General features: G+C 33.1%; 1 protein-coding gene across 2 annotated transcripts; it reads left to right on the top strand.

Moving 5' to 3' along the window:
• Positions 1-12,501: 12,501 nt before the first annotated feature.
• Positions 12,502-16,685, top strand: LOC112771689 (G-type lectin S-receptor-like serine/threonine-protein kinase At4g27290). Of its 2 annotated transcripts, XM_072225710.1 has the most exons (8): positions 12,502-13,889; positions 13,991-14,104; positions 14,461-14,603; positions 14,697-14,907; positions 15,006-15,243; positions 15,343-15,493; positions 15,576-15,806; positions 16,437-16,685. In XM_072225710.1, the coding sequence occupies exons 1-8, from the start codon at positions 12,602-12,604 to the stop codon at positions 16,542-16,544; spliced, it is 2,484 nt and encodes an 827-aa protein (XP_072081811.1). In that variant the 5' UTR covers positions 12,502-12,601; the 3' UTR covers positions 16,545-16,685. The 2 variants fall into 2 exon arrangements, with proteins under 2 accessions (XP_072081811.1, XP_072081812.1); XM_072225711.1 differs by lacking the exon at positions 16,437-16,685 and having other exon boundaries at positions 15,576-16,046.
• Positions 16,686-27,159: the final 10,474 nt, after the last annotated feature.

A 27,159-nucleotide genomic window follows, 5' to 3' on the forward strand; every position in this document is an offset into this window, starting at 1 on the left:
GTTAAAAGCCGAGACGTTGTCTTGAACAATGAAACAATCAGTGATGCATTGAAGTATATTGATGTTGGGCCTTGTGCTGACACTTCAGTTAAGTGGGATGAAGGTGTTGGTATTTCTTACAATGATGCATTGGCTCACATTTGTGAACATATTTCTTTAATTGATGGCATCACACCCACTCACAAAGCCCTAGGATATGAACGTGCTCAGTTGCACCGAATTGTCAACCACATCATACTTCCACAAAGCGGTTCATATCAAAGGGTTTCTTACACAGACACACTTGTTTTATATGCCCTTCTCACCAAAACGAAAATTTCATTTGCATATTTGATGGTTAGATACATGTTTGACTCTGTTAGTAGTGAAAAAGACAAAGCACTTCCATATGGCATGTTTCTAACTTGCATATTTGAGTATTTTGGTGTTGACTTGAACAATGAGGATTATCAAAATAGACATTCCTATCTAAAGGGAGGTCCTGCAGTGAAACAGCAAAAATGACTTACTCGGTCTGAAAGAGTGGTTCTAGATGATGATGATGACGAGTTTGTTCCCGACGAATCTCTTCCTCCTTCCACCGAGGGTACTTCCATCTCTACAGGCTAAAAATATGCTCTGTTGTAAAGGATGTTGTTCAGGAGTTTGTCTCCCAATCTAATCACATGGTTGCAATGAGCAAGGAGCAAAGAAAGCTAGCCAGCAAATATGAAAATTTCCTCCGGAAATCAAGGGATAGAGTGGCTGTGTTTATGACATTCATTGACAACCTACAGAAGGATGAAGACCCTGCCACTGACGCTGATGAAAAAGTTAACTCCGAGGGAAACGGTTCTGATGCCTAGGATTGCTACATGAAGTTGCTGCTATCTGCTTTTTGTCTCATGAATTCTGTTTATTTTGCTACATTTGAACTACTTTTGTTGTCTTGGATGATTGTAACTTTTAAACTACTGCAGCACTTAGATTAAATTTACTTCATACTTTGCACTGTGCTCTAACACATTCTTGCAGGATTTATGGTGGTGTTTTTGTTGATCTTGCTTATTATCCGCCCTTGATGACAAAAAGGGGGAGTAATAGGTGCTTAAGGAGTAATAGGTGCTGAATAGCTGCTAAATGCTACTTTTGCTACTATTATTGTTTTCTAGCATAAAAAGTTTGTTTTGCAACTGTGCTGCTGTAGGGAATATATTGACATTGGAAATTGCTTTCATATGTTGATAGATTGCCCTCGATTAATCTTGATGCTTAACTTTTGCTGCTGATATAATATGTTCGGCTGATTTTGTGGTTGTTTGTTTATACTCCCTTAGTCAAGATAAATGTAAAACAGGAACAAAGAGGAGACCATAAATCTAGGGAGAGCTACTCCTGAAAATGAAAGGGGGAGCAACACAAAAGCAAGTAACATCATTCAAAGGGAAGTTTCTCAACTTTACTAAAATTCAATTCCTTTGGTTAATGTTCAATCATGTTTGTCATCAAGGGGGAGATTGTTGAGTTAAGAAATTAATTAATATAATTGATGATGACAAACATTTGATTTTTGGGCTAATCACCCAATTAGTTTTTGATTATTTTGGTTAAGTGATGTAGGCCAAAAATAAGTGTTGCAGCAGCCCAACATTAAACAAAAGAAATATGTTGATGGGCCGAATGGTAAGTGAAAATAAACCAAGCCCAAGTCATCCATCTCAAGCTCAATTCTTCAAGAAGCAAAGGCAAGGAACCAACGGGATGAACTTGAGCAGAACTCAATCCAAGCCCGAGTTGATTTCAAAACCCTCCATCTTGCTTCCAAAGCAACGTTCTTTTCTCTTTGTCCCAGCCAAATCACAGAAGCAAGAGAAAGTGCTTAGTTCCTAAGCTATTCAAAGAAGACGAAAGAAAGAAAAGGTTAGGAAAGAAAGGCTAAGGTCAAATCAGCTAGATCAAACCAAATCAAGCTTAGGTAAAGGTTAAAGGTAACCCATTTCCTTATACATGCATCATATTTTCTTCTCTTCATCTTCAACTCTCTTTGAAGAACCAAATCAGAGGCTTGCAAATCTAGTTTATCACATAGCAAAGAGAGTTGAAGATGAAGAGAAGAAAATATGATGCATGTATAAAGAAATGGGTTACCTTTAACCTTTACCTAAGCTTGATTTGGTTTGATCTAGCTGATTTGACCTCAGCGTTTCTTGCCTAACCTTCTCTTTCTTTCCTCTTCTTTGAATAGCTTAGGAACTAAGCACTTTCTCTTGCTTCTAAGATTTGATTGGGACAGAGAGAAAAAAACGTTGCTTTGGAAGCAAGATGGAGGGATTTGAAATCAACTCGGGCTTGGATCGAGTTCTGCTCAAGTTCAGCCCATTGGTTCCTTGCCTTTGCTTCTTGAAGAATTGAGCTTGAGATGGATGACTTGGGTTTGGTTTATTTTCACTTACCATTCAGCCCATCAGCAGATTTCTTTTCTTTAATGTTGGGCTGCTGCAACACTTATTTTTGGCCTACATCACTTAACCAAAATAATCAAAAACTAATTGGGTGATTAGCCCAATAATCAAATGTTTGTCATCATCAATTATATTAATTAATTTCTTAACTCAACAATCTCCCCGTTGATGACAAACATGATTGAACATTAACCAAAGGAATTGAATTTTAGTAAAGTTGAGAAACTTCCCTTTGAATGATGTTACTTGCTTTTGTGTTGCTCCCCCTTTCCTTTTCAGGAGTAGCTCCCCCTAGATTTATGGTCTCCTCTTTGTTCCTGTTTTACATTTGTGCTTATAGAGAACAGAGTAAAGTGCTACACACATTTATCTTGACTAAGGGAGTATAAACAAACAACCACAAAATCAGCCGAACATATTATATCAGCAGCAAAAGTTAAGCATCAAGATTAATCGAAGGCAATCTATCAACATATGAAAGCAATTTCCAATGTCAATATATTCCCTACAGCAGCATAGTTGCAAAACAAACTTTTTATGCTAAAAAACATTAATAATAGCAAAAGTAGTATTTAGCAGCTATTCAGCACCTATTACTCCTTAAGCACCTATTACACCCCCTTTTGTCATCAAGGGCAAATAATAAGCAAGATCAACAAAAACAGCATCATAAATCTTGCAAGAATGTGTTAGAGCACAGTGCAAAGTATGAAGTAAATTTAATCTAAGTGCAACAGTAGTTTAAAAGTTACAGTCATCCAAGACAACAAAAGTAGTTCAAATGTAGCAAAATAAACAGAATTCATGAGACAAAAAACAGATAGCAGCAGCTTCATGTAGCAATCCTAGGCATCATAACTGTTTCCCTCGGAGTCAACTTCTTCATCAGCGTCAGTGGCAGGGTCTTCATCCTTCTGTAGGTTGCCAATGAATGTCATAAACACAGCCACTCTATCCCTTGATTTTCGGAGAAAATTTTCATGTTTGCTGGCTAGCTTTCTTTGCTCCTTGCTCATTACAACCATGTGATTAGATTGGGAGACAAACTCCTGAACAACATCCTTTACAACATTCAGCAGAGCAGATTTTTGGCCTGTAGAGATGGAAGTACCCTCGGTGGAAGGAGGAAGAGATTCGTTGGGAACAAACTCGTCATCATCATCATCTAGAACCACTCTTTCAGATCGAGTAGGTCCTTTTTGCTGTTTCACTGTACCACCTCCCTTTAGATAGGAATGTCTATTTTGATAATCCTCATTGTTCAAGTCAACACCAAAATACTCAAATATGCAAGTTAGAAACATGCCATATGGAAGTGCTTTGTCTTTTTCACTACTAACAGAGTCAAACATGTATCTAACCATCAAATATGAAAATGAAATTTTCATTTTGGTGAGAAGGGCATATAAAACAAGTGTGTCTGTGTAAGAAACCCTTTGATATTAACCGCTTTGTGGAAGTATGATGTGGTTGACAATTCGGTGCAACTGAGCACGTTCATATCCTAGGGCTTTGTGAGTGGGTGTGATGCCATCAATTAAAGAAATATGTTCACAAATGTGAGCCAATGCATCATTGTAAGAAATACCAACACCTTCATCCCACTTAACTGAAGTGTCAGCACAAGGCCCAACATCAATATACTTCAATGCATCACTGATTATTTCATTGTTCAAGACAATGTCTCGGCCTTTAACATAAGAGTGAACAGTCCCTTCATGATATGTCAGATTTGCATAAAACTCTTGAACCAACAGAGGATAAATAGGCTTTTTGATTTTAAAGAGATGATTCCAATCCAAAAATTCCAGATTTTCAACAAAAGGAAAGCCTTTCTTTTTCAAAGTTGGTAAGTCGGCAAGAAAAGATGGACACAGGGTACGGTACTTAACAACTCCTTCAAAGAAATCATTGTTCATGGCAGACCTAAATCTATATGGATTATAATTTGAGTGTGATTTCATGAAGTGGGATTTATGAGCAAATGGGTCAATATCTGGTTCTCTAACAGATTTAAGAGGAACTCGAGCTTTACCTCGCTGAGAACGCACAGGAACCGACCTAGATTTAGGCTGAGTTGGCTCGGAAACTGGTTCCACAACCGTCGGACGTTTGCCTTTGGATGAGCTTGGTTTTGAAGGAGGAGCCTTTGGTGGAGGCGTTGGCTTGGCTGAAGATGGAACCCTAGAGGGATTTTTAGTTCTCGCCATTGGATCACACCGAGGAGGTGAGGTTGGGGGAGAAGGAGATGGAGTGAAGGTTCGGTCTTGGGAGCGAGTTGAAGGTTTCGTAGGAAGCTTGTAAACTTTCTCACGAGAAGGATTTTTAGCAAGAACTTTCTTCCTCATTTGGTTGGTTTCAGGCTTTTGAGGGAAGAGAAGCAGTAAAGATAGTGGAGGAAACCGAGGAGTTGAGGAGATGTTAATGGAGGGTAAAGAGGGAGTGTTGGTAACCGTACCCAAAAGAAGGTTTTTTTTTTTTTACATACCATGAAACTGCATCATTTTTTTATATGACTTGAAAAAACATGACCTCATAAAAGAAAGATTTTATTTTATTTTAAAACAAAACAGAAAATTAATTTCAAATTTTGAAAACCTTTTTGGACCAAAAAATAATCAGAATGAAAACCCTTTCAAAAAAAACTTAAAAACACAAGCTAAAAAAAATTAACATGTAACATTCATATTGGGCCCAGAGATGGTTGGATTTAAGGAAATACATTGGACCACTCCAGATCTGAAATTTTTGAGGTTGGCTCAGATCAATTTTTCATTTGCAGTAATCCCAGAACATGCTGATTGAAGGGAACTTTCTTCACATGCCCAGAATTGTCTCATACCTGTTTATGAGACAAAAACTCCAACAAACACATCAGCAACTTTCAAACAAAGAATCATAACTTAAAATTTCCAGACTAGTCCTAAGCATGCGAAATCTGTCCTCAGGCAGTGGTTTAGTGAAAATATCTGCCAATTGCTCTTTTGATTTAACAAATTGAATGCTAATATCCCCTTTTTGAACATGTTCTCTTATTGAGTGAAACTTCACTTCAATATGTTTAGTCCTAGAGTGCAAAACTGAATTTTTAGAAATATTAATGGCACTCATATTATCACACAGCAACGGAATATTTTCAGCATTTAACTTGTAATCAGCAAGCTGTGTTTTTATCCACATAAGCTGAGAACAACATGAAGAAGTAGCTATATACTTAGCCTCTGCAGTGGATAAAGCCACTGTTGGCTGCTTCTTACTTGACCAAACATTTAAGGACTTTTCAAGGAAGCAACATAAGCCTGAAGTGCTCCTTCTATCAACTCTATCTCCGGCAAAATCTGCATCACAATAACCAACTGCAGAAAAATAATCAATCTTAGGATACCAAAGACCAAAATAGGATGTGCCATGAACATATCTAATGATCCTCTTAAATGCAGAAAGATGTGACTCTTTTGGTTTGGATTGGAACTTTGAACACAATCCAACACTTTGCACAATGTCGGGTCTAGAGGAAGTTAAGTACATAAGAGAACCAATCATTCCTCTATACCTAGTCTCATCTATATCTTTCTCAGTTTCTCCCTTATCTAATTTTGAACTAGGGTGCATGGGAGTTCCCATCGGTTTGTCATTTTCCATACCAAATTTCTTAACTAGTTCCTTGGCATACTTCTCCTGATGAATGAAAATACCATTTTCAGTTTGTTTAATTTGCAGCCCAAGGAAAAAATTAAGTTCACCCATCATACTCATGTCAAATTCACTTGTCATGAGTTTTCCAAATTCAGAACAAAGGGATTCATTGGCTGATCCAAAAATAATGTCATCAACATATATTTGGACTAGAATGAAAGAATCATTAGAATTCTTGATAAATAGAGTTGTATCAGTGGTGCCTCTTTGAAAACCATTTTTCAAAAGAAAAGAGCTAAGTCTCTCATACCAAGCTCAAGGAGCTTGTCTTAAACCATAGAGCGCCTTTGATAATTTGAAAACATAGTTAGGATGCTCTTTATTTTCAAAACCAGGTGGCTGCTCCATATACACTTCTCTATCTATCACACCATTCAAAAATGCACATGTCACATCCATTTGATATAATTTAAAACCACAAAATGCAGCATAAGCTAAGAGAAGTCTTATGGCTTCCATTCGGGCAACAAGGGGCAAAGGATTCATCAAAGTCTATTTCTTTTTCTTGATCATATCCTTGTGCCACTAGCCTTGCTTTGTTTCTTGCAATGCTGCCATCTTCTCCTAACTTATTCCGAAAAATCCACTTGGTGCCGGTCAGTTTCTTTCCATTCGGCCTTGGAACCAAAGTCCACACTTGGTTCTTCTCAAACTCAAGAAGTTCATCCTCCATCGCTTTTACCCAAGAGGGGTCACTAAGGGCTTCTTTGACATTTTGAGGCTCCATTTGAGAGAGAAGGACAATGTCTGTCTCTTCATTTGCCTTTCTAGTTGAGGACCGAGTTCTAACCCCATGAGAGACGTTTCCAATAACAAATTCCTCAAGATAATTCTTCAAGAATCTCCATTCACGAGGTCTGGTGGACTTAGAGGCAGATTCAGTCACCAAGGGAATCTGGGTACTACTGGTTTCAAGATCTCCTTCAGATTCATGAGACAAAATGGAATTGTCTCTTGAATTTTCAGCAGTTGCAGTTTCTGGTTCAGCTTGTCCAGAATTTTCATTTTCATTATTTTGAGCAGTTTCATTGTCCTTTTGAACTTGATTTCTTACATCACAATCTTCCAACATACTTTGCACCAGGTTAGTATCACAAAATGTAATATGTATGGACTCTTCAATAATCCTAGCATCTTGATGATAAACTCTATATGCTTTACTAGTTGTGGAATATCCTACAAACAAACACTCATACGCCTTTGGATCAAATTTACCCAAATTATCCTTGTTATTTAAAACAAAATATTTGCATCCAAAGATGTGCAAGTAGTCTAAGTTTGGTGGGTAACCTTTCCAAAGTTCAAAAGGGGTTTTCTTCAAAAATTTCCTTATGATTGTTCTATTCAAAATGTGGCAAGCCGTGTTAACCGCTTCAGCCCAAAGGAATTTTGGAACATTACTCTCACAAAGCACAGCTCTTGTCATCTCTTGTATGTTTCTATTTCTTCTTTCCACAACACCATTTTGTTGTGGTGTCCTTGGACAAGAGAAGTTGTAAGATATTCCAAATTCCTCACAAAAGAATTCAAATAGATTATTTTCAAATTCAGTTCCATGATCACTCTTTATAGAAGAGATCTTTAAATCCTTTTTATTTTAAATTATCTTGCAAAAGATTTCAAAGGCCGAAAAAGCTTCATTTTTGTGTGCAAGAAATAAAACCCAACCAAACCTAGAATAGTCATCCGTAATCACTAAACCATAATGTTTACTACCTAGGCTTTGAGTTCTTGTTGGACCAAACAAATCAATATGTAGTAATTCAAGTGGCATTTTAGTAGAGATGTCTTTCTTTGGTTTAAATGAACTTTTTGTTTGTTTTCCCATTTGGCAAGCATCACAAGTGATGTCTTTGTGAAACCTTATCAAAGGAAGACCTCTTACTAACCCTTTCTTTACAAGTTTGTTTATTTGAAACATACTTGCATGGCCTAATCTCTTGTGCCATAGCCACTTTTCAGAATTTTTAGAATGAAAACAAGCTACATTTTGATCCTTTAGTTCATCAAGGGTAAGTCCATACACATTATTAAAATGCTTGGCAACAAAAAGCACTTCATTGGTCTTTTCATTTACAACACAGTATTCAAGTCTTTTGAAAGTCACTAAATATCCTAAATCACACAGTTGACTTATACTCAAAAGATTGTGCTTCAAACCATATACCAAAAATACATCATCAATGAAAGTAGATTGTTCATTACCTACTTTTCCAACAGCAATAATTTTACCTTTATCATCATCTCCAAAGGTCATAAAACCTCCATCATACTTGTTTAGTTTGATGAAGTAAGTTGACCTTCCAGTCATGTGCCTTGAGCATCCACTATCCATGTACCAGATATCCTTTTTGTTCTTGGATGCTAGGCAAATCTGCATGAAGAGTTTCAAGTAGCCTTAGGTATCCAAATTAATTTGGATCCTTTGAAGTTAATCCATCTTGGTTGCCCAAGTGCATTGAAATCACACACAACATTGTAAATTTTATTTCCAACAATTCTTTTTTCAATGAAGCATTGTGAATATGAATGACCAAATTTTTTGCAATTGAAACAATGATTTTCTGCTGCATGTTGCTGAAATTGAGATGAGCTACCATGCAGAAAATGATTAAATGATTGAAATTTTCTGGTTTTTGGGAGAGGTGCTTTTCTTTTGACAAACTGATTTTTGTTGAAATTGTTCCTCTTTGCAACGCTGTTCCAACCAGAATTTTTTGAAACATTTGGACTCTTCGAATATGAGGTTTTGTTGTAGAAAGGTGGATTTTTGAAAGCAACCTCCTTATTCGAAGCATATCCCAGACCTGGCCTATTTGAAGTGGTTTCGGTTTTTGAGCAATGCTAAATTTCATTTGTGTCAGCTTTATCAAACTTCTCCTCAAGTATGGGAACATACCCAATACCAGAATTGTTAGATGTGGTTTTAGTATTTGATGAAGAGGCCACAAATTTTATAGAGGAATCATTAAAATTGCACTTTCCCTTGTTACATAACCTAAACCAGATTTTTCAAATAATGGTCTTTGACTTGCAAGTAATTTGTCTAAGTTACTAGAACTTTGAGCAAATTTTGCTAAGTCACCGCCATTCAACCTTTTAATCATGTCATTTAATCTTTCATTTTCAACAATTAACTCTTGAGAAGGATCCATAATGTGCTTTCCTTTTAATTTATCAAGTTCAGATTTTAGAAATCTGTTTTCTTCAATAATGTCTAAAGCACATTCAGTTTCCTTCACCTTTTCTTTTAAAAAATTATTTTCAGCTTTCAAGACATCTTTTTCAGATCTGGACTTATTGTATTTATCTAACAATTTTGATGTGTTCAGAGTGAGATCATCAATAATAACATGTAAATCATCAATGTCAAATCATAATAATTTACCTCATCAAGATTGTTGTTTCCAGCCATGAAGCAGTCTTTATCTTCACCTTCAAATTCTTCTTCTTCATTTGAGTCGTTTTCAAGATCCTCCCAAGCTACCATGAGCACTCTTTTCCTTTCTTTCTTTCCTTTGTCCTCCTTCTTGAGCTTTGGACAGTTTAGCTTGAAGTGTCCAACCTCTTTACAATGATGACACGTCACTTTGCTCAAGTCCATCTTGTGTTCCTTTGAGCTTGAACCCTTGTACTTGCCCTTATTCTTCATCATTCTTCTAAATCTCCTAACAAAAAACATGAGCTCATCATTTGAAATACCATCACTAGACTCACTCTCTTTGGGTTCTACTTTTGACTTGAGGGTTATTCCCTTTTTCTTTGAGTCTGGGTTTGCGTGTGTGGATTCATAGGCAAGGAATTTTCCTCTCATATCATCATAGGTTATGGGGATTAGGTTGTTGCTCTCGGTTAGGACAGTGGTAGTGGTTTCCCATTCTTTTGTGAGGCTTCTAAGGAGTTTTCTCACCAAGGTTTGTTCTGAGTAGTTTGTACCCATAGTATCAAGATTGTTGATTATGATTGAGAATCTCTCAAACGCTTTATTAATGCTTTCTCCATCCTTCATGTTAAATATCTCGTACTCTTTTCGCAGCATATCAATCCTTGTCTCTTTGACTTGTTTAGTGCCTTCGTGTGTAACCTGGAGTTTTTCCTAGATTTCTTTGACTGTCTTGCATCTAGACACCTTTCGGTACTCTTCATAGCTGATAGCACAGTGAAGAAGGTTGTTAGCTTTAGCATTCAGCTCCATCTTCTTCTTATAGTGTTCATTCCGTTCAGCTTCTTCTTTTGGAATCACCACTCCATGAGCACTTGTTTTTGTTGGGATCTTGGGACCGTTCACAACAATCTTCCATATGTTGTAGTCAATGGATTGGATGAAGATCCTTATCCTTTCTTTCCAGTAGGCATAATTCTTCCCGTTGAAGAAAGATGGCCGGTTGTTTAACTGGACTTCAGTGAGGGTGTAGGCAACTGTGGTTGTGCCCATGTTGTTCGCCATTGGATCTTTGCTCCAAGCGATGAAGCTTGATTCTTGAGACCTTAGCTCCTGATACCAATTGAAGGTTGTGGTAGGCTTAGAGAAGGGGGTTGAATCCATGCCTTCCTTTTCAGTTACTGATATGACTCTTTAAAACAAACTTTCAATTTTGATTCTGTTTGTACTCAGCAGCAAAAATTTATGAGACAATTTATTTTTGTCTCATGAATATCAGAAAACAGAACACAACAGAGAAGAGAAAAACTAACACCAGCATGTATCCTGGTTCGGTTGCCTTGTGCTATGCAACCTACATCCAGTCTCCTCCACAACAATGGAGGAATTTCCACTATAGTTAAAAGTATTACATACACCAATTCCACAGGATTGACATAATCCTTTCACACTCAAGTTCTAACCCAACTTGACATTGGCTATGCTAATACCTAACTCTTCACTCTTAGGGCTAACCCAACTAAGAAAGGGATACCTCACAGGTATAAGATACAAGACACTTAATCAACCTAAAGAAATCTGAAATAACTCTAGGCTTTTCTCTCAAGTGTATCACTCGGCCTTTTTCCACTCATGGCTTTTAATTGAGCTCTCTCACTATGCCTTTTCACTCAAGAAATTACAGAAAGATAAACATTGAAAAGTACATTACAATCTGTAAAACATGAAGGAGATTGACTTCATCAACAGCCTCTTTGCTATGTGATAAACCAGATTCGCAAGCCTCTGATTTGGTTCTTCAATATTGGTAGAATGCTTCTTTGAAAGAAAACATTGTCCAAGTAGAAAAACTTCTTCAGGGAACTCTTCACGGAACACAACTCACCAAACTCTGGTTTTCTCTCCTTGCGTTCTGAATGAGCAGCAAGCTTCTTTTATCTCTTTGCATGTTGCTTGGTTGCTCTTCCTAGGTTAACTTCTTGAGTCTTGAGCTTCACCAACCCAGCCGTTCACTTTTTTTCAGTAATCCTCAAAATAGGAACTTTGCTTCTGACTTCTCTATCTTGACCGAAAGTCACATCATCAGTAGAAAGTGATTTCTTCAATGGTAAACACAGATCTTGACCATTGAAACACAACTTGGTCCCCAAGACATATTCTCAACTGTTGATGCACAGCAGCGAGGAACATAAATCCTCTTTTTCATATAACCCAAAATGGAGTGGCAGAGAGTTGAAGATGAAGAGAAGAAAATATGATGCATGTATAAGGAAATAGGTTACCTTTAACCTTTATCTAAGCTTGATTTAGTTTGATCTAGCTGATTTGACCTCAGCCTTTCTTGCCTAACCTTCTCTTTCTTTCCTCTTCTTTGAATAGTTTAGGAACTAAGCACTTTCTCTTGCTTCTGTGATTTGATTGGGACAAAGAGAAAAGAACGTTGCTTTGAAAGCAAGATGGAGGGATTTGAAATCAACTCGGGCTTGGATCGGGTTTTGCTCAAGTTCAGCCCGTTGGTTCCTTGCCTTTGCTTCTTGAAGAATTGAGCTTGAGATGGATGACTTGGGCTTAGTTTATTTTTACTTATCATTCAGCCCATCAGCAGATTTCTTTTGTTTAATGTTGGGCTGCTGCAACACTTATTTTTAGTCTGCATCACTTAATCAAAATAATCAAAAACTAATCGGATGATTAACCTTATAATCAAATGTTTATCATTATCAATTATATTAATTAATTTTTTAACTCAACAGTGGTATATTTGCTTTGTCTCTTACTTTGAGTGACAGATATGTTCCACAGTTAGGTGAGGTCTGGAATTTATCACTTGTGATCTCACATTGGTTCCCTTGTTATCTACCATTTAGTCACATTCCATTAGAAAAGTCAAGAGCAACAAAAGTCAAGCTAGCAATAGTGACGTGTGGCCATATCCCATATGTGTTTACTTTTAATTTGGAAGTTGAACTGAAAATTTAAAATAAATAAATAAAATTTTTATTTAAGATTGACTCATTTAGTTTTGTTACATATCATCAATATCCAAAGTCAAACAATTAAGTACCTCAGAAGCTGTTATGCAATGGTCATTCTTTCTTTCATAGTGATTCTTGCTTACATACTTTCTCCTTCTTCCCTTGCCACAGAACTTGATTATATTCATGTTTCCCAGTCCCTCAGTGATGGCATGACCTTAGTGTCACAAGGTGGAAAATTTGAACTTGGTTTCTTCAGCCCTGGTAATTCACACAAGCGTTACTTGGGAATTTGGTACAAGAAAATTCCAGTTCAGACAGTTGTTTGGGTTGCCAATAGGGCCAACCCCATCAATGATTTCTCAGGAACTTTAACAGTGAAGAGCACGGGCAATCTTTCACTCACAGAAAATGGTACTGAAACTACTTTTTGGAGCACAATCTCTCGAAAACAAGCAAAGAATCCGGTATTGGAGCTCTTGGACAGTGGCAATCTTGTGTTAAGAAATGAAGGGGAATCAAATCCAAAGGCCTATTTGTGGCAAAGCTTTGATTATCCTTCAGATACATACTTGCCATCGATGAAGTTAGGAAGGGACCTCCAAAACGGTTTTGATTGGTGCGTAACTTCTTGGAAGAGTCGAAATGATCCATCCCCTGTAGGCTTTTCTCTTGGTTTAGTTCTCAATGATTATCCTGAGTTTTCCATTATGAATGGCACAAAAAAATTATATCGGGCTGGACCTTGGAATGGCCTTTACTTAAGTGGCTACCCGGATCAATCCTATACATATATCTTTGAAACCACTTATGTCAAAAACAAGGATGAGATATCCTACAGCTCTAACACCAAGATTGATTCTATCCTTGCAAGAGCTGTAATAAACCAAACAAGTCAATCTATTACACAGTATATATGGGATGACAATCTTCAGAATTGGAAAAGTTTTGGATCAAAGCCAGTTGATGTGTGTGATAAATATGACCTTTGTGGAGCCTTTAGTTATTGCAGTGTAACAGAACCACAGCATGTCTGCCAATGCTTCAAAGGGTTCAGTCCAAAGTCACCAGAAGCATGGAACTCAAACAACTCCTCACAAGGATGCATTCGCGACAAACCATTAAGCTGCAATAATGTCACAAGCACTGATGGTTTTGTCAAATACACAGGCTTGAAAGTGCCGGATACTCAGCATACTAAGCTGCTTGAGAATATTAATTTAGATGAATGCAGAAATCTATGTTTGAAGAACTGCTCTTGTATGGCTTATGCCAATTCAGACATAAGAGGAGGAGGCAGTGGCTGCGTCATGTGGTTTGGTGATCTAATTGACATCAAAATATTTCAATCTGGTGGACAGGATCTGTACATCCGAATGCCTGCTTTGGAATCAGGTAAGGGACAAAAGTGCATCTTGCTTTATAGATTCTTCCATTCTTCTTATTATTGTATCTTTCATTTTTGTTTACATGTTTGATGAATTTCAACCATGAAGGACTTCAACATCGGAACATGAAAAAAGTGATAATTGCTAGCACCATTGCTGCAATTTGTGCAACACTTCTACTTTGTGTTTATGTTATATACAGAGTCCGAAGGAACAATATTGGTAACTACTTTCTTTTCGCTCACATTATCTCTAAAAGGCAATTCTTTCTATATATGTATTCTATTACTTAATTGAAATTTTGTTTAAATATAGCTAGTTCTTTGGAAACAATCTTGGTGTAATGATAGCATTGAATTTGAGGTCAATCTAGAGATTTAGTAGCTTGAGATCCATCTAGATTTTCTTGTGCATTTATCTTCTTAACAGCTCCAATGCTCCATGTCCTCCCCTCAATCCCAGAAAACCAAAAAGGCAGAGAAAAGAAAAAGCAAATGTTGCTGATTATCATTATCTTTAAATTTATAATTTTAAGTTAATAATACTGCTGAATATCTTTCCTATTTCTTGCTTCTCAGAATGGTCAAAAGCAGAATTGTTTGAAGGATATGTAAATGACACGGATCTACCCATGTTTGATCTACTAATGGTTACTACTGCCACTGACAACTTCTCCTTGAATAACAAGATTGGACAAGGTGGTTTTGGAACTGTATATAAGGTAATTCGGTCTATGAATAGTTGGTTGCAAAGAAACAAGTAGAGGAATTTGACATTATTAAGAACATCTACTTACATAAATGCGATAAATCAGGGGAAATTAGCAGATGGGCAAGAAATTGCTGTCAAGAGACTTTCACAGAGTTCTGGCCAAGGAATGACGGAATTTCTAACTGAAGTGAAGCTTATTGCAAAGCTTCAGCATCGAAATTTAGTAAAACTTCTTGGTTGCTGCATTCGAGGACAAGAAAAGTTGTTAGTTTATGAATACATGGTTAATGGCAGCCTAGACAACTTCATTTTTGGTGTGTGATTCAAGAAAGCTTAGATCAGACCTAAATTTGGCTAAGATTACCACTTGAATATTCATTATTAATTAACAAATTTGTTTTTCTAAACATAGATCGAATGAAAAGCAAGTTGCTGGAGTGGCCTCAACGCTTCCTCATAATATTTGGAGTTGCTAGGGGACTTCTATATTTACACCATGATTCAAGATTGAGAATTATCCACAGAGATCTCAAATTAAGTAACGTTTTACTTGATGATAAGTTAAATCCTAAAATATCAGACTTTGGAATTGCTAGAGCTTTTGGAGTTGATCAGACTCATGGAAACACAAATAGAGTTATTGGGACTTAGTGAGTATCTATGTAACTTTATAGTATCCACCCACCCCCCTCTCTTATTTTCGTTATAATATGCGATATGAATACACTTGTTTTCATGGTTTCATGCAGTGGATACATGGCACCAGAGTATGCTATCAATGGGCTGTTTTCAGTAAAATCCGACGTCTTCAGCTTTGGTGTAATATTGATGGAGATTATAAGTGGGAACAGAAACAGAGCGCTTTGTCATGCAAATGAGACTCTTAATCTTGTTGGCTATGTAAGCAAGCAATCAAATAGTTGTTTTATTTAACAAAGATGTTCCAAATATTCTGAAGCTTTTTTCATCTTATATGATATAGGCTTGGATGCTTTGGAAAGAGGACAGGCCTTTGGAGCTGATCGATCCAAACATAAAGGAGTCATGTGTCATCCCAGAAGTATTGCGGTGCATCCATGTTAGTCTCTTATGTGTGCAACAACACCCTGAAGATCGGCCTACAATGGCCTCAGTACTTGTCATGTTAGGAAGTAAGATGGACTTAGTTGATCCTAAAGAGCCTGGCTTCTTTTCCTGCAAGCTCCCCACTGAAGTGAGTTCACACTCAGATCAACATAACATCATGTCTTTAAATGATGAATTAACTATTACCTCATTAGATGGTCGGTGAAATCACTTTGTTAGCTACACTGATTGCATGATTAGCTTATTTTTCAAGTCCTGTTACTAAATATGCAAATGAAATTTAATTGCATATAACTTTTCACTGAAGAGCACATTTTGCAGATGTCAATCTTGCTCTGCAATATGATGACTATTTGGGCTACTTAGATATCAGGGTTTCTATAACTTATCGTCTTATAAGAATTCAAGAATGAATATCAAGTGCTGATATCATAAAATATACAATGAAGGGGGCTTATTTATAGGCAAAAAACATAACCAAATTATAATTACAAAATCAATATAATATCAAACTAAATAAATATAACATCAATATTAATATATTTATTTAGATATTATATTAATATATAATATTTTAAATATATTCTAATATCTATTCTCAAATTTATGTGACAACTTCAATTTGTAACTTATTTAAAAAAACGGAATAAAAAAATTAAAATAATACCTAAATAAAATTATTAAAAATTTAGAACTATTACGAGTTGTGTAAACTTAGGATCAGAGTACTGACGAAATTACAAGAATTTCGGTGCAGACGAAACTGCAGGAACTCAGGTGCATTCGGAGCGGTAAAAACTTGAGGTGCAGAAACTGCAGGAACTCGGGGTGTATTGGGAGCTGTAGACACTTGAGGTGCAGATGAAATTACAAAAACTTGGATGCATTTATTATAACCGCGAAAATTTGGAGTGCAAAAAAAAATTGCAAAAACTTGGAGTGCAGACAAAATGTGTATTGTTAGAATTAAAAATTAAGAAAAAAACGTAAAAATATTCTCATAAAAGAATTTGGAGCAGCGAAAAAAATTATTAAATTACTGAGTGTTTATTTATTGGCGAGAAAAATTTCTTAGCTTGCTTTTAATACTTAAAGATTTCTTATTTTATTAACGCATTTAAGCAAATGTTAGTTGGTACATTATTGAAATTATTAAATTATATAAAAATATTATGTACATGTTAAAAATTAGCAGTATTTCAACAAATTTCCAATTTAAAAACTCAGAGAAATATGCTGCCATTTAGAGATAATGGGAATATAAGATTGAAGAAAAGCAGTTACCAATACTGTTCCTTCGGACTCTATATATAACATAAACACAAAGTAGAAGTGTTGCACAAATTGCAGCAATGGTGCTAGCAATTATCACGTTTTTCTTTGGCATGTGCTATTCATTGTTAAAATTCCTGAGAAATCATTGATGGGGTTGGCCCTATTGGCAACCCAAACAACTGTCTGAATTGGAATTTTCTTGTACCAAATTCCCAAGTAACGCTTGTGTGAAGAATTACCAGGGTTGAAGAAACCAAGTTCAAATTTTGCACCTTGTGACACTAAGGTCATGCCATCACTGAGGGACTGGGAAACATGAATAGAATCAAGTTCTATGGCAAGAGAAGAAGAAAGTATGTAAGCAAGCATCACTGAGAAAGAAGGAATGTCCATTGAATATCAGCTTTTGAGTTACTTCATTGTTTCGATTTTGGTTCTGATGGTATGAATGAAAGCTAAATGTGTCATAAAGCATAGCCATATAAAATTCAGCATTAGAAATTCGACAGAAAAAGAAAAGCAGAATTTTCCAACTTTGAAAAGTGAAAACACGTTGTGTTTTTTTTTTATTATTCTTATATCAAGTCTATTACTTTTTATTTTTCATTATAAAATTGATGATTAATCTTAATTTTTTATATTCTCTAATATTTTATTTTTATGTAGGTATTATACTATTGTTTTTAATATTAATTTAATATTTATTTTTTAATAGATATAAATTTATCTAAAATCTAATTCCTTCTTTTTTTTTATATTTACTATATAAATTAACATTCACTTTACATATTTTTTTTTATCTTCGAGATTAATCTCATATCTCTTTTTCTTTTTCTCTCTCTACAAGTCTTGTTATTTTTTTTCACAACTAGAATTTGGTTAATGACTATATTTTTTTATTTTTATTAATTTGTTAAACGAATTTACTAGATATTTTGTGATTGTATTTATTAGTTTTTTTATTTTTTTAATTATATTTATTAGTTATATAATTTTTTTGTCGTTTATATATCACTTTTTTTTACAATTTATATTTAATTTTTTTAATATCATTTAATTGTAATAATATTATTAAAAATACATGATGTCATGATTCATAAAAAATAAAATTATGTCATGATTCATAAAAAATAAAATTAGAAAATTGAATATTATTTTTTAATTATCAAAATATTCATAATTGTATTTCATCTAATAAATTTATCATTGTATTACAGAAGATGACGAAGACGGCACTGCGACAAAAAAGACGACAATGGTGTGGGTAACTCAGAAAATGGTACTGTGCTTCCGGTGGATAACTCAGTAATTATTTGGAAAAGACGAGAATGGTGTAGGTGAGTTGAGTTAGAGTTATTGAGGTAACTCAGTAACTATTTTATTTTATTTAAATTAGTGACCAATTTAGTAACTGATTAGTTTATAACAATATTTTTTAGTTGGTCGCTAAAATTCGTCACTATCTTAATAATTAGTAACCGATTTAGAGACCATAGTCTTAGCGGCCGACCAAACAATTTTTCATTTCTCTATCAGTTGCAAAGCGATCGCTAAATTAAAAAATTGTGCCCGATTTTATGACCAAGAGTCTTAAAGACGTTGCTTCTTTGTTTTCGTTGCTAATTCAGTCGCTAAATTAAAAAATAGCGACCGATTTTAGCGACCAACCTTATTCTGGTTGTATAAAAATTTATCGGTCGCTAATTCGGTTGCTATTAGTGGCCAATTTTGTTAGTCGCTAAAATCGGTTGCTATCTTAACCATTGACAACTAATTTAGCGACTATTGCCTTAGCGATCAAATTAGCGACCAAATAATTTTCACCCTATTTCTCTATCGGTTGCAAAATTGGTCGCTAAATTAAAAAATAGCGACCGATTTTGTGACTGAAAATCCCAAAGACGTTACTTCTCTTGTTTTGGTTGCTAATTCGGTCGCTAAATTACAAGATAGCGACCGATTTAGTGACCAACTTTATTCTGGTTGTATAATAAACTTATCAATCACTAATTTGGTTGCTATGAGTGACCAATTTTCTTGGTCGCTAAAATCGGTCACTAAATATAATTTAGCGACCAATTTTTTCTGGTCCTAGAAATCTTATATCTGTCGCTAAATCAATCGCTATTAACAATTAATTTTTTTAGTCGCTATTCTGATAATTTATTGTAGTGTATAGTATAGATTTAAAGTGTTATATTCTTCAGGGATAGACTGTTGGAATTTATGGATTATTTAACCCTAGATAATTCATCTATAACAATATATAATGGAAAAACCTGTTTTGATGTCCAATTTTTTTTTCAATTTTTCCCTTTCTAATAATCTACCCCACTATATATCAGTTATTCTACGTTAAAAAACTTCCACTACTTCATATTCTCTCTTATCACATACATTCACATTCTCTCTTATCTTATTAATTCACATTCACGGAACCTCTTTCATTATCTCTTACCTCCCTTACTATCTATCCTCTCATATTATTGTTACTGCATAATCAAAAAAAAAATTGTATCTATCTTCTCTTGCATCCTTCTCATTTCACTTAAATATACCGTAAAACCTAATATAATTTGCTTGAAAAAAGTTAAGTAATTTTTTTTATCTTATAATCATTTTATATTTTGAGATTCAAAGTTTTGTATTTTTAATTTTATTCAAAGTTTATTTTTATGTTTTATTTTAATTTTATTAATAAAAAAGTATTAATATTAGTTTTAATATTTAACCTTTAGGATAAATAAAAAGATGAGGCTTTTTTAATAAACTAGATGATTGAAAAACTATTTATTTTAAAAAAAGTTAAATCTATTTTTTGACTATAGAAATATATATAATTCACTCTTGGATTTAATCAAAATAAATATATGTTTATTTAATTTTTTAAATTTTACATCAATTATTAAAATCATGATGATATAATAGATGTACTCCAATAAAAAAAGTGAAAATGATTTTATAATTATTTTTTTTGTTGAAACGAAACATGACTCGATAGCTATAAAGTCTAATCTAAACAACTATATATAAGTAAAATAAATAATAAAAAATGGACATAAAATTTAACTTTTTTGTTATTTAATATAAAAATAAATATAATAAAATAAATCGTTGTTCTCATACTTAATGACATAAAATTTAACATTATCCTTTTCTAGAGCCATCTATTTTTTTTAGTTTTTATCCTTATTTTTGTACTTTATTTTAACTTTATTAAACCAAAAAGTACTAATGTCATTTAATTTTAATTTTTAACTTTTATCATAAATGAAAATATGTGACTTTGTATGCATTAGATAATAAAAAAATATTCATAATAAAAAAACGTTAAATTTACTCATTCGTTATATTTATAGGAGTGTAGATGATTCACATAAGAGTTATGAGATTTTTTTTTTTTGAATTTTATTTTAAATTAGTATTCACTTTTGAGTGTAATAATTATGAACTAATATATGATGGTAACTAACTGTGATTGAAGAGAAGATAGAAAGAGAATAAAAAACGGAAGAAGAAAGAGAGAACAAGCTAATATAAGAATGGTGATGAGGCATATATAGATAGATAATGGTAAGAAAAAAGAATAATGAAACTAAAAATTAAAAATTCTAAAAGAATAATAAAACTAAAGATAATTTAAAATATTGAATATAAAATTATAAGAAATAAAATTTTTTTAGCTATTAAAATTATGCGAAAGAAAGATTGATTTAAATATAAATTTTTATAAATTTATAATTGAGAAATGAATAAATTTACAAATATTTATAAATTTATATCTTCATTGTTATACATAGTAACAACGTAATGGTTTTAGTATTATATCTAAATTAATTTAAATCCAATTATTCTATATATTAAAAAAATTAAATAACTTATAAATTTTTTATTTTTTATTTTATACAAAATTTTTAAATGCTCGATATCTTAAATTTTTTTTAAAATGATAAAATATGACTTAACAAGTAAGTATGAAAAATAAGTATTTAACTATTTATATAATAGTTATAGATCTAGATATCTAAATCAAACAAGAAAATAATTCTTTTAATAAATCTTTAACAACTCAAAAGTTAACACAATAGATATGTATGAATCAAAGTGATAAACAAAAATGAGAGCTGTGATAATGGTATGGTGATAATTGATTGCGATTGGGGTTAATAGAAGAAGAAAATAAGGAAGAACAATAAAACAAGGCAACATAATAGTGACGGTGAGACAATAATAATTATACATGTAAAAAAATAATAAGAGAAAATAATAGTGCATAGTATAATGAGATGATATAATCAAAATAAAAATTAATAATTTTGAAATAATAATAAAATTTAAAATAATTAAAGATGTTCAATATAAGATTAAAAAAAAATTTATCTATTAGAATTGTGTATCTTCTAAAAGACTGTTTTGAATATGAATATAAATTTGTAAATTTATTCTAAATTAAATAGGATTGAGAAAATAAGTAAATTCAATATATAAATAACTAATTTGTAAATAATATTAGTAAATTTTTATCTTAATTTTGTTACACATAATAACAACATAATTCTTTTTTTATTTTTTAATTTAAATTTATTTATTTTATACTTTCTACATATATTAAATAATTTAAAATATTTTATTTTTTTATAATTTATTTTTTCATTATTGATATTAAATTTATAATTTTAAAAATAAAAATATAAAAATATTTTTTTAACTCAATAGAAAAGCAGCTAAACAGGCACGTGCTTGTTGAGCCGCTAGTGTTAAATTATTAAAAAAAGATATGTGAGAGCAAAAATAATACCTAAAAATTCGTGAGCATAATTGAGAGAGTTTGACTTTTGTAGTTCTTTAATTTTCCTCAACTAAAATCTATGAATTCTTATTGGATAAGAGTTGTAAGATGATTTTAGTGTATTGAAACCAAAATCCTGAAACTTTGTTTATGTTTATATTTGACTATTATTTTTCATTAAACCATAATAAAATAAAATATTTAATTTTATTCTCATTTAAATCAAAATAAAAAATAATAATAATTTATTTTATTTAATATTTATAACAATAAATAAAATTACCTATATATATATATATATATAACTAACGTGATTATAATCAATTATATATATTATCGATAAATATATTAAAAAATTATAATTTCCTAACATAGATTAGATAATACGTAAGTTAATGTTAAACTTAGAAGCTAACTTATAAAAAATATTATATAATATATTTATTTAGCAATCTATATATGATTCAATATTATTATTCAACAAAAAAAAGGTATACCAAGAAAAAGTATACAGTTTTAATATAGATAATAATGATATTTATCCATTACTTTATAATTCAACAGTGTAATGATATGTATTAAATTTAATTAATTAAAAAGTTTAAAATTTTATTTAGTGATGTATTAAAATTGATTTAATTTTTATAACGGTTGATGATAAATGACAATTTAATTATAAAAATTAATTCAAAATTTAATAATTATAAAATCAATAATTTATACATAAATTAGACTATAAATAATAAAAATATTCAATTAAAATTTAGGGTAAAAAACCATTATAAGCCAATGCCATCTCAAATTGACGTATATAAGCCAAACTGAAAATCGTTTCAATAATGCGCAGGATCTTGTATATATATAATTCGAACCGATATGGTTCGAACTGCATATGAGAGTAATTCGAACCAGGACAGTTCGAACTACAACCTGAATTTTCTTCATAAATCGAACCAGGTAGGTTCGAACCTTGAGTGCACATAGTTCGAACCAAGGAGGTTCGAATTATAGAGAGAGTCCGGCCTTAGTAATTCGAACCGGTCTGGTTCGAATTACACAAACCATAATTCGAACCAGGCCGGTTCGAATTAGTGGGAGAGAGACCTCTATATAACCGTTCTAAGCGTGAGTTGGTCTCATTAGATGGAGTAAGATGGCTAGTGAGGAGAGTTTTGTTGTTCTAGTTCACCACAGAGGATCCATTAAGAGGAAAACTCGTTCCGGAGTGAAGTTCACAGATAAGGATCCTCTCTGTATTGTCGTGAATCCAACGACAAGCTATGATGACCTTGTTAGATCTGTGTTGATGAAACTTGGCCTGGAAGGTGCGAAGCGGGTTAAGAAGTTTTTCTATCGCATTCCAGTCACGATCCTGCACGATACGGTGAAGTATGATTGTCTCACGATTGGTAGTGATGAGGACCTGCAAGTCATGTTTCTTTGTCGGAGGTAATTTCCGGAGGTGAGGACACCAGAATTGCTGGCAAAGCTGATTGATGTGGTATCCAGCTCAGGGGGTTCGAACCGGAATGCCACCAATGTAGGCACGGCAGCTGGTTCCAGTTTCAGGGCTGCCGTGGCTTCTTCCTCCGTCCCAGTGTACGAGCCAGCGGTCCAACTTGTCGCCTCCCCGTCTTTTGCTGTTGATCTGAATGACGGCGTAGGCGACGAGGTAGGATCCTTTGATATTCTGCCGAACGCTTTACAGGGCGTTCCATCGGTTGGCGTCGGAGACGGAGTCTTGGGTGATGCAGATGAGGACGACGTCGAGCCGGATACGATTGAGGATGACAGCGGCGACGAGGTTGGAGCGACTGGTCCTGCATTGGCGGGCGGTGGTTCTAGCTCTGGCACACAGCAGTATCCACCACATTTTTCCTCGTTGGACCTGGACGCCATGAGGCATGAGGGGGGTTTTAGGGCACGCTGTTGGATTCGGAGCTAGAGATGCGGAAGGGACTGCTGGTCTGACAGAGTTCCAGGTTGGTCAGCAATTCCAGGATAAAGACGAGGCCCTGTTAAGTGTGAAGACTTACAGCATCCGGTGAGGGGTACAGTACAAGGTGGTGGAGTCCGATCACCGCCGGTATGTGGGCAAGTGTTCCGAGTTTGGGAATGGGTGCACATGGTTGATTCGACTGAGTCTCCGGAAGCATCGGTCTAGCCGGAACCATCGGTCGTTCAACCTTGCAAGATGGTATAGACCTGCCATCTGCAAGTACGGAACGTATCTGTCATCAAGTCGCATGCCCTGCTGCCGCCGCATGCTCCTAATGCATCGCTGGGGCTGCGCATGAAATGAACCGCATAGTTAGAACCAGCTTAAAAACTAACCACAACCGTAAGCAACACGATAAATCATCAACAAACCATTCTGCTAAATAAAACCGCATAACATTACATGAAAGATAAGCAACTGGAAAACAAACCCATAGACCGCACAACTAAACCGCTAACATAAACCAGCTTAACGAGATCCACTAACAAGAAACAGCTTAACTAAACCGGTTTACATAAAATAGCTTGCGTAAAACAACTACCATCAAACAAGTCAAACAAATCACCAACATAAAACCACTAACGAAAACCACCTACCCTAAACCACTCACATAAACCGCTTGCATAAACCACTCACAAAAACCGGTAACATCAACCACCAACATAAACCACTAACAGAAACCACTAACTTAAACTACTAACATAAACCACTACCCTAAACCACCAACCTAAACCACTAACATAAACCACTAACTTAAACCGCTAACTTAAACCACTAACATAAACCACCAACAAAATCCCCTCACATAAACCACCTACATAAACCACTAACATAAACCACCATCTAACCCACATGCAAAACCACTAAGTCACAAATACCGCTAGAATCAAAAATATTTCCGTACTAACCTCGTCGTTGATGACCCCGGCTATATGAGCGACTCTGTCCAAGCGATATAACCGTGCCGGATCGTCCCCCATCAGCAGAGTATTCCGTTCAGGTCTTCCTCGGAGAGAATCTGGGTCGTTTTCTCTGAGATTTGGTGGGGTAGGGGGAAGGAATAATAGTTCGAATGAGGGTGATTCGAACTCCTTATATAGCCGAATCACCCCTAATTCGAACCAGCTTGGTTCGATTTATGAAGGAGCACGCCAAGGGTAATTCGAACCAGCTTAGTTCGAATTACATTCAAAGTTCCTCTCCACCTAATTCGAACCATCCTGGTTCGATTTACTAAGGTTTGTAGTTCGAACCACCCTAGTTCGAATTACATAAAGATAGCGTTTGGCTTATTGCTGAAACGATTTTCAGTTTGGCGTATTTACGTTACACACTTCTTGCCTTGACTTATTAGGGTTTTTTACCCTAAAATTTATTCACTTGACTTCATATAATTATTTTTTATTTTTTAAATAGATCTTTTTGTTTATTATTTTTTTATTCTTTTAAGTTATACTTAAATACTATTGTACAATGATAAAACTATTACTTAAAATATAAGTATGACTATTATATATTAATATTTTAATAATTAAAAATAACATTCAATTTTTTAATTTTATCTTTCAAAAATGATGGCAACATATATTTTCAATAATATTATTACAACTTAAATAATATTAAAAAAATATAAATTATTGAAAAAAAAGTGATATATAAACGACAAAATCTCTAGATAATTATTAAATACAACTACACAAAAAAATAGAAAAATTAATGAATATAATGATACAATCACCTAGTATACATGTTTAGCAAATTAAAAAAAATAAAATAAAAACTATGGTCATCAATCAAATTTTAATTATACAAAAAATTAGCAACATTGAAGATCAGAGGTAGAAAGAGAAAGAGGTATAAGATTATGTAAGAGGAGATAAAAAAATGTGTGAAGTAAATGTTGATTTATATAATAAATATAAGAATGAGTGATGATTATGAAAAGAGAGAAGGGATTAGATTTTAATTAAATTTATACCTATTAAAAAAAATTAACATTAACATTAAAAATAATAGTATAACCTACATAAAAATAAAGAGTAAGAGAATATAAAAAATTGAGGTTAAACACTGATTTATAATGAAGAATGGGAAGCAATAAATTTGATATGAGAGAATAAAATAAAATTTGTAATTCAATTATAACTATTAAAAATAAATAATATTAAAAAATTTGTTATGATATTATACAAAGATAAATTATTATAAAAAGATAAAAATACAATAAAAATAATTTTATGATATAATGTAAAGATAGAAGACTATATTATTTAGAAAAAAAAAGTCTTATATGCATGATAACATAGAGTAAAATCAAATATTTAAGGATGATTATGAAACTATCTTGAGTTTTCTTTATAATAGATTATAAATAAATATTTATTAAATAAGGAATTTTTTATCTAAATAAAAATTCTCCTAACTAATGTAGTAGTCTTTAAAAAGGGAAGGGGAGCTGGGGAGGGGAGTAAAACTTAACAAGCATGCATTTTTACGATTCCAGTGTTTGAGACTTTAATTTGATGACATGATATCATAAGGTGCATTTAATTAGTTTTCTTTCGATTTCAAGGGGAAAAAAGTTCAGCATTTACAAATTTTAATTGATTTTTCGCAATTTCTTCTTATAAAATAATATTGCAAACAAAGAACTTTTAAATGGCACTGCAAAAACATCGATCAATATTTTGTTTAATTTTGGCCGTTCAGAAAACTTTTTGACCCCATGTTTTAGAAGAACCAAAGGACGTTTTTATAGAGAAAAATTCTCGAATAAAATGAATTAAAATACTATTAGATAAAAGTTTGGTTTAATAAAATTTGTTGAAGAGATGATTGTGCTCTTCACAAAACACAAACAGCTCTTTTCATGTTTAGTAAATAAAAATAATTTATTCAGAATTCTTAAAAATAAAAAAATACTTTTAAAATTAGTTAATACTATTACAATAATATCTTAATTTGACACAATAAAAATAACAATCCATAACATTAGTAAATTTCAATATTAATATCATAACAGATAACTTTAATCACAACTCTAACATTGAAATAGATAAAGTAAATTAATAAAATTTTAGTAAAGTTTATATTTTTATTAATAATATGGTAAATAATTAAAATATAATTAATTCAAAAAATAGAGAATACAAAATTTAAATTAAATTAGATATTTGTAAAATTATTTGATTCAAGGTTTTACTATATAATTAGTCTTTGTCATATATGATATTAGAAAACACAGCGATAATTAATGAATGTTAAATAAGGCAAGTTCTAGCTATTTTTTGTTTTTCTAACATTACCGAAAAATAAATAAATAAGTACCACTAGTTCACTATATATATAAAGAAATAATATTGAAAATCTTACCTCATATTTGTAACTATTTTTAATTTTTAAATAAAAAGGTTAAGT

This window comes from Arachis hypogaea, chromosome 18 (assembly GCF_003086295.3).
Source record: "Arachis hypogaea cultivar Tifrunner chromosome 18, arahy.Tifrunner.gnm2.J5K5, whole genome shotgun sequence".
Lineage (NCBI taxonomy): Eukaryota > Viridiplantae > Streptophyta > Magnoliopsida > Fabales > Fabaceae > Arachis > Arachis hypogaea.

What these genes read in the sequence shown, in the direction of transcription:
- LOC112771689 (XM_072225710.1), top strand. Translation starts at nt 12,602, where the DNA reads ATGGTCATTCTTTCTTTCATAGTGATTCTTGCTTACATACTTTCTCCT. An exon ending in CCTAGACAACTTCATTTTTG is followed by an intron (nt 14,908 to 15,005) that starts GTGTGTGATTCA and finishes TTCTAAACATAG; the next exon opens with ATCGAATGAAAAGCAAGTTG. An exon ending in CCTGCAAGCTCCCCACTGAA is followed by an intron (nt 15,807 to 16,436) that starts GTGAGTTCACAC and finishes ATTTCGGTGCAG; the next exon opens with ACGAAACTGCAGGAACTCAG.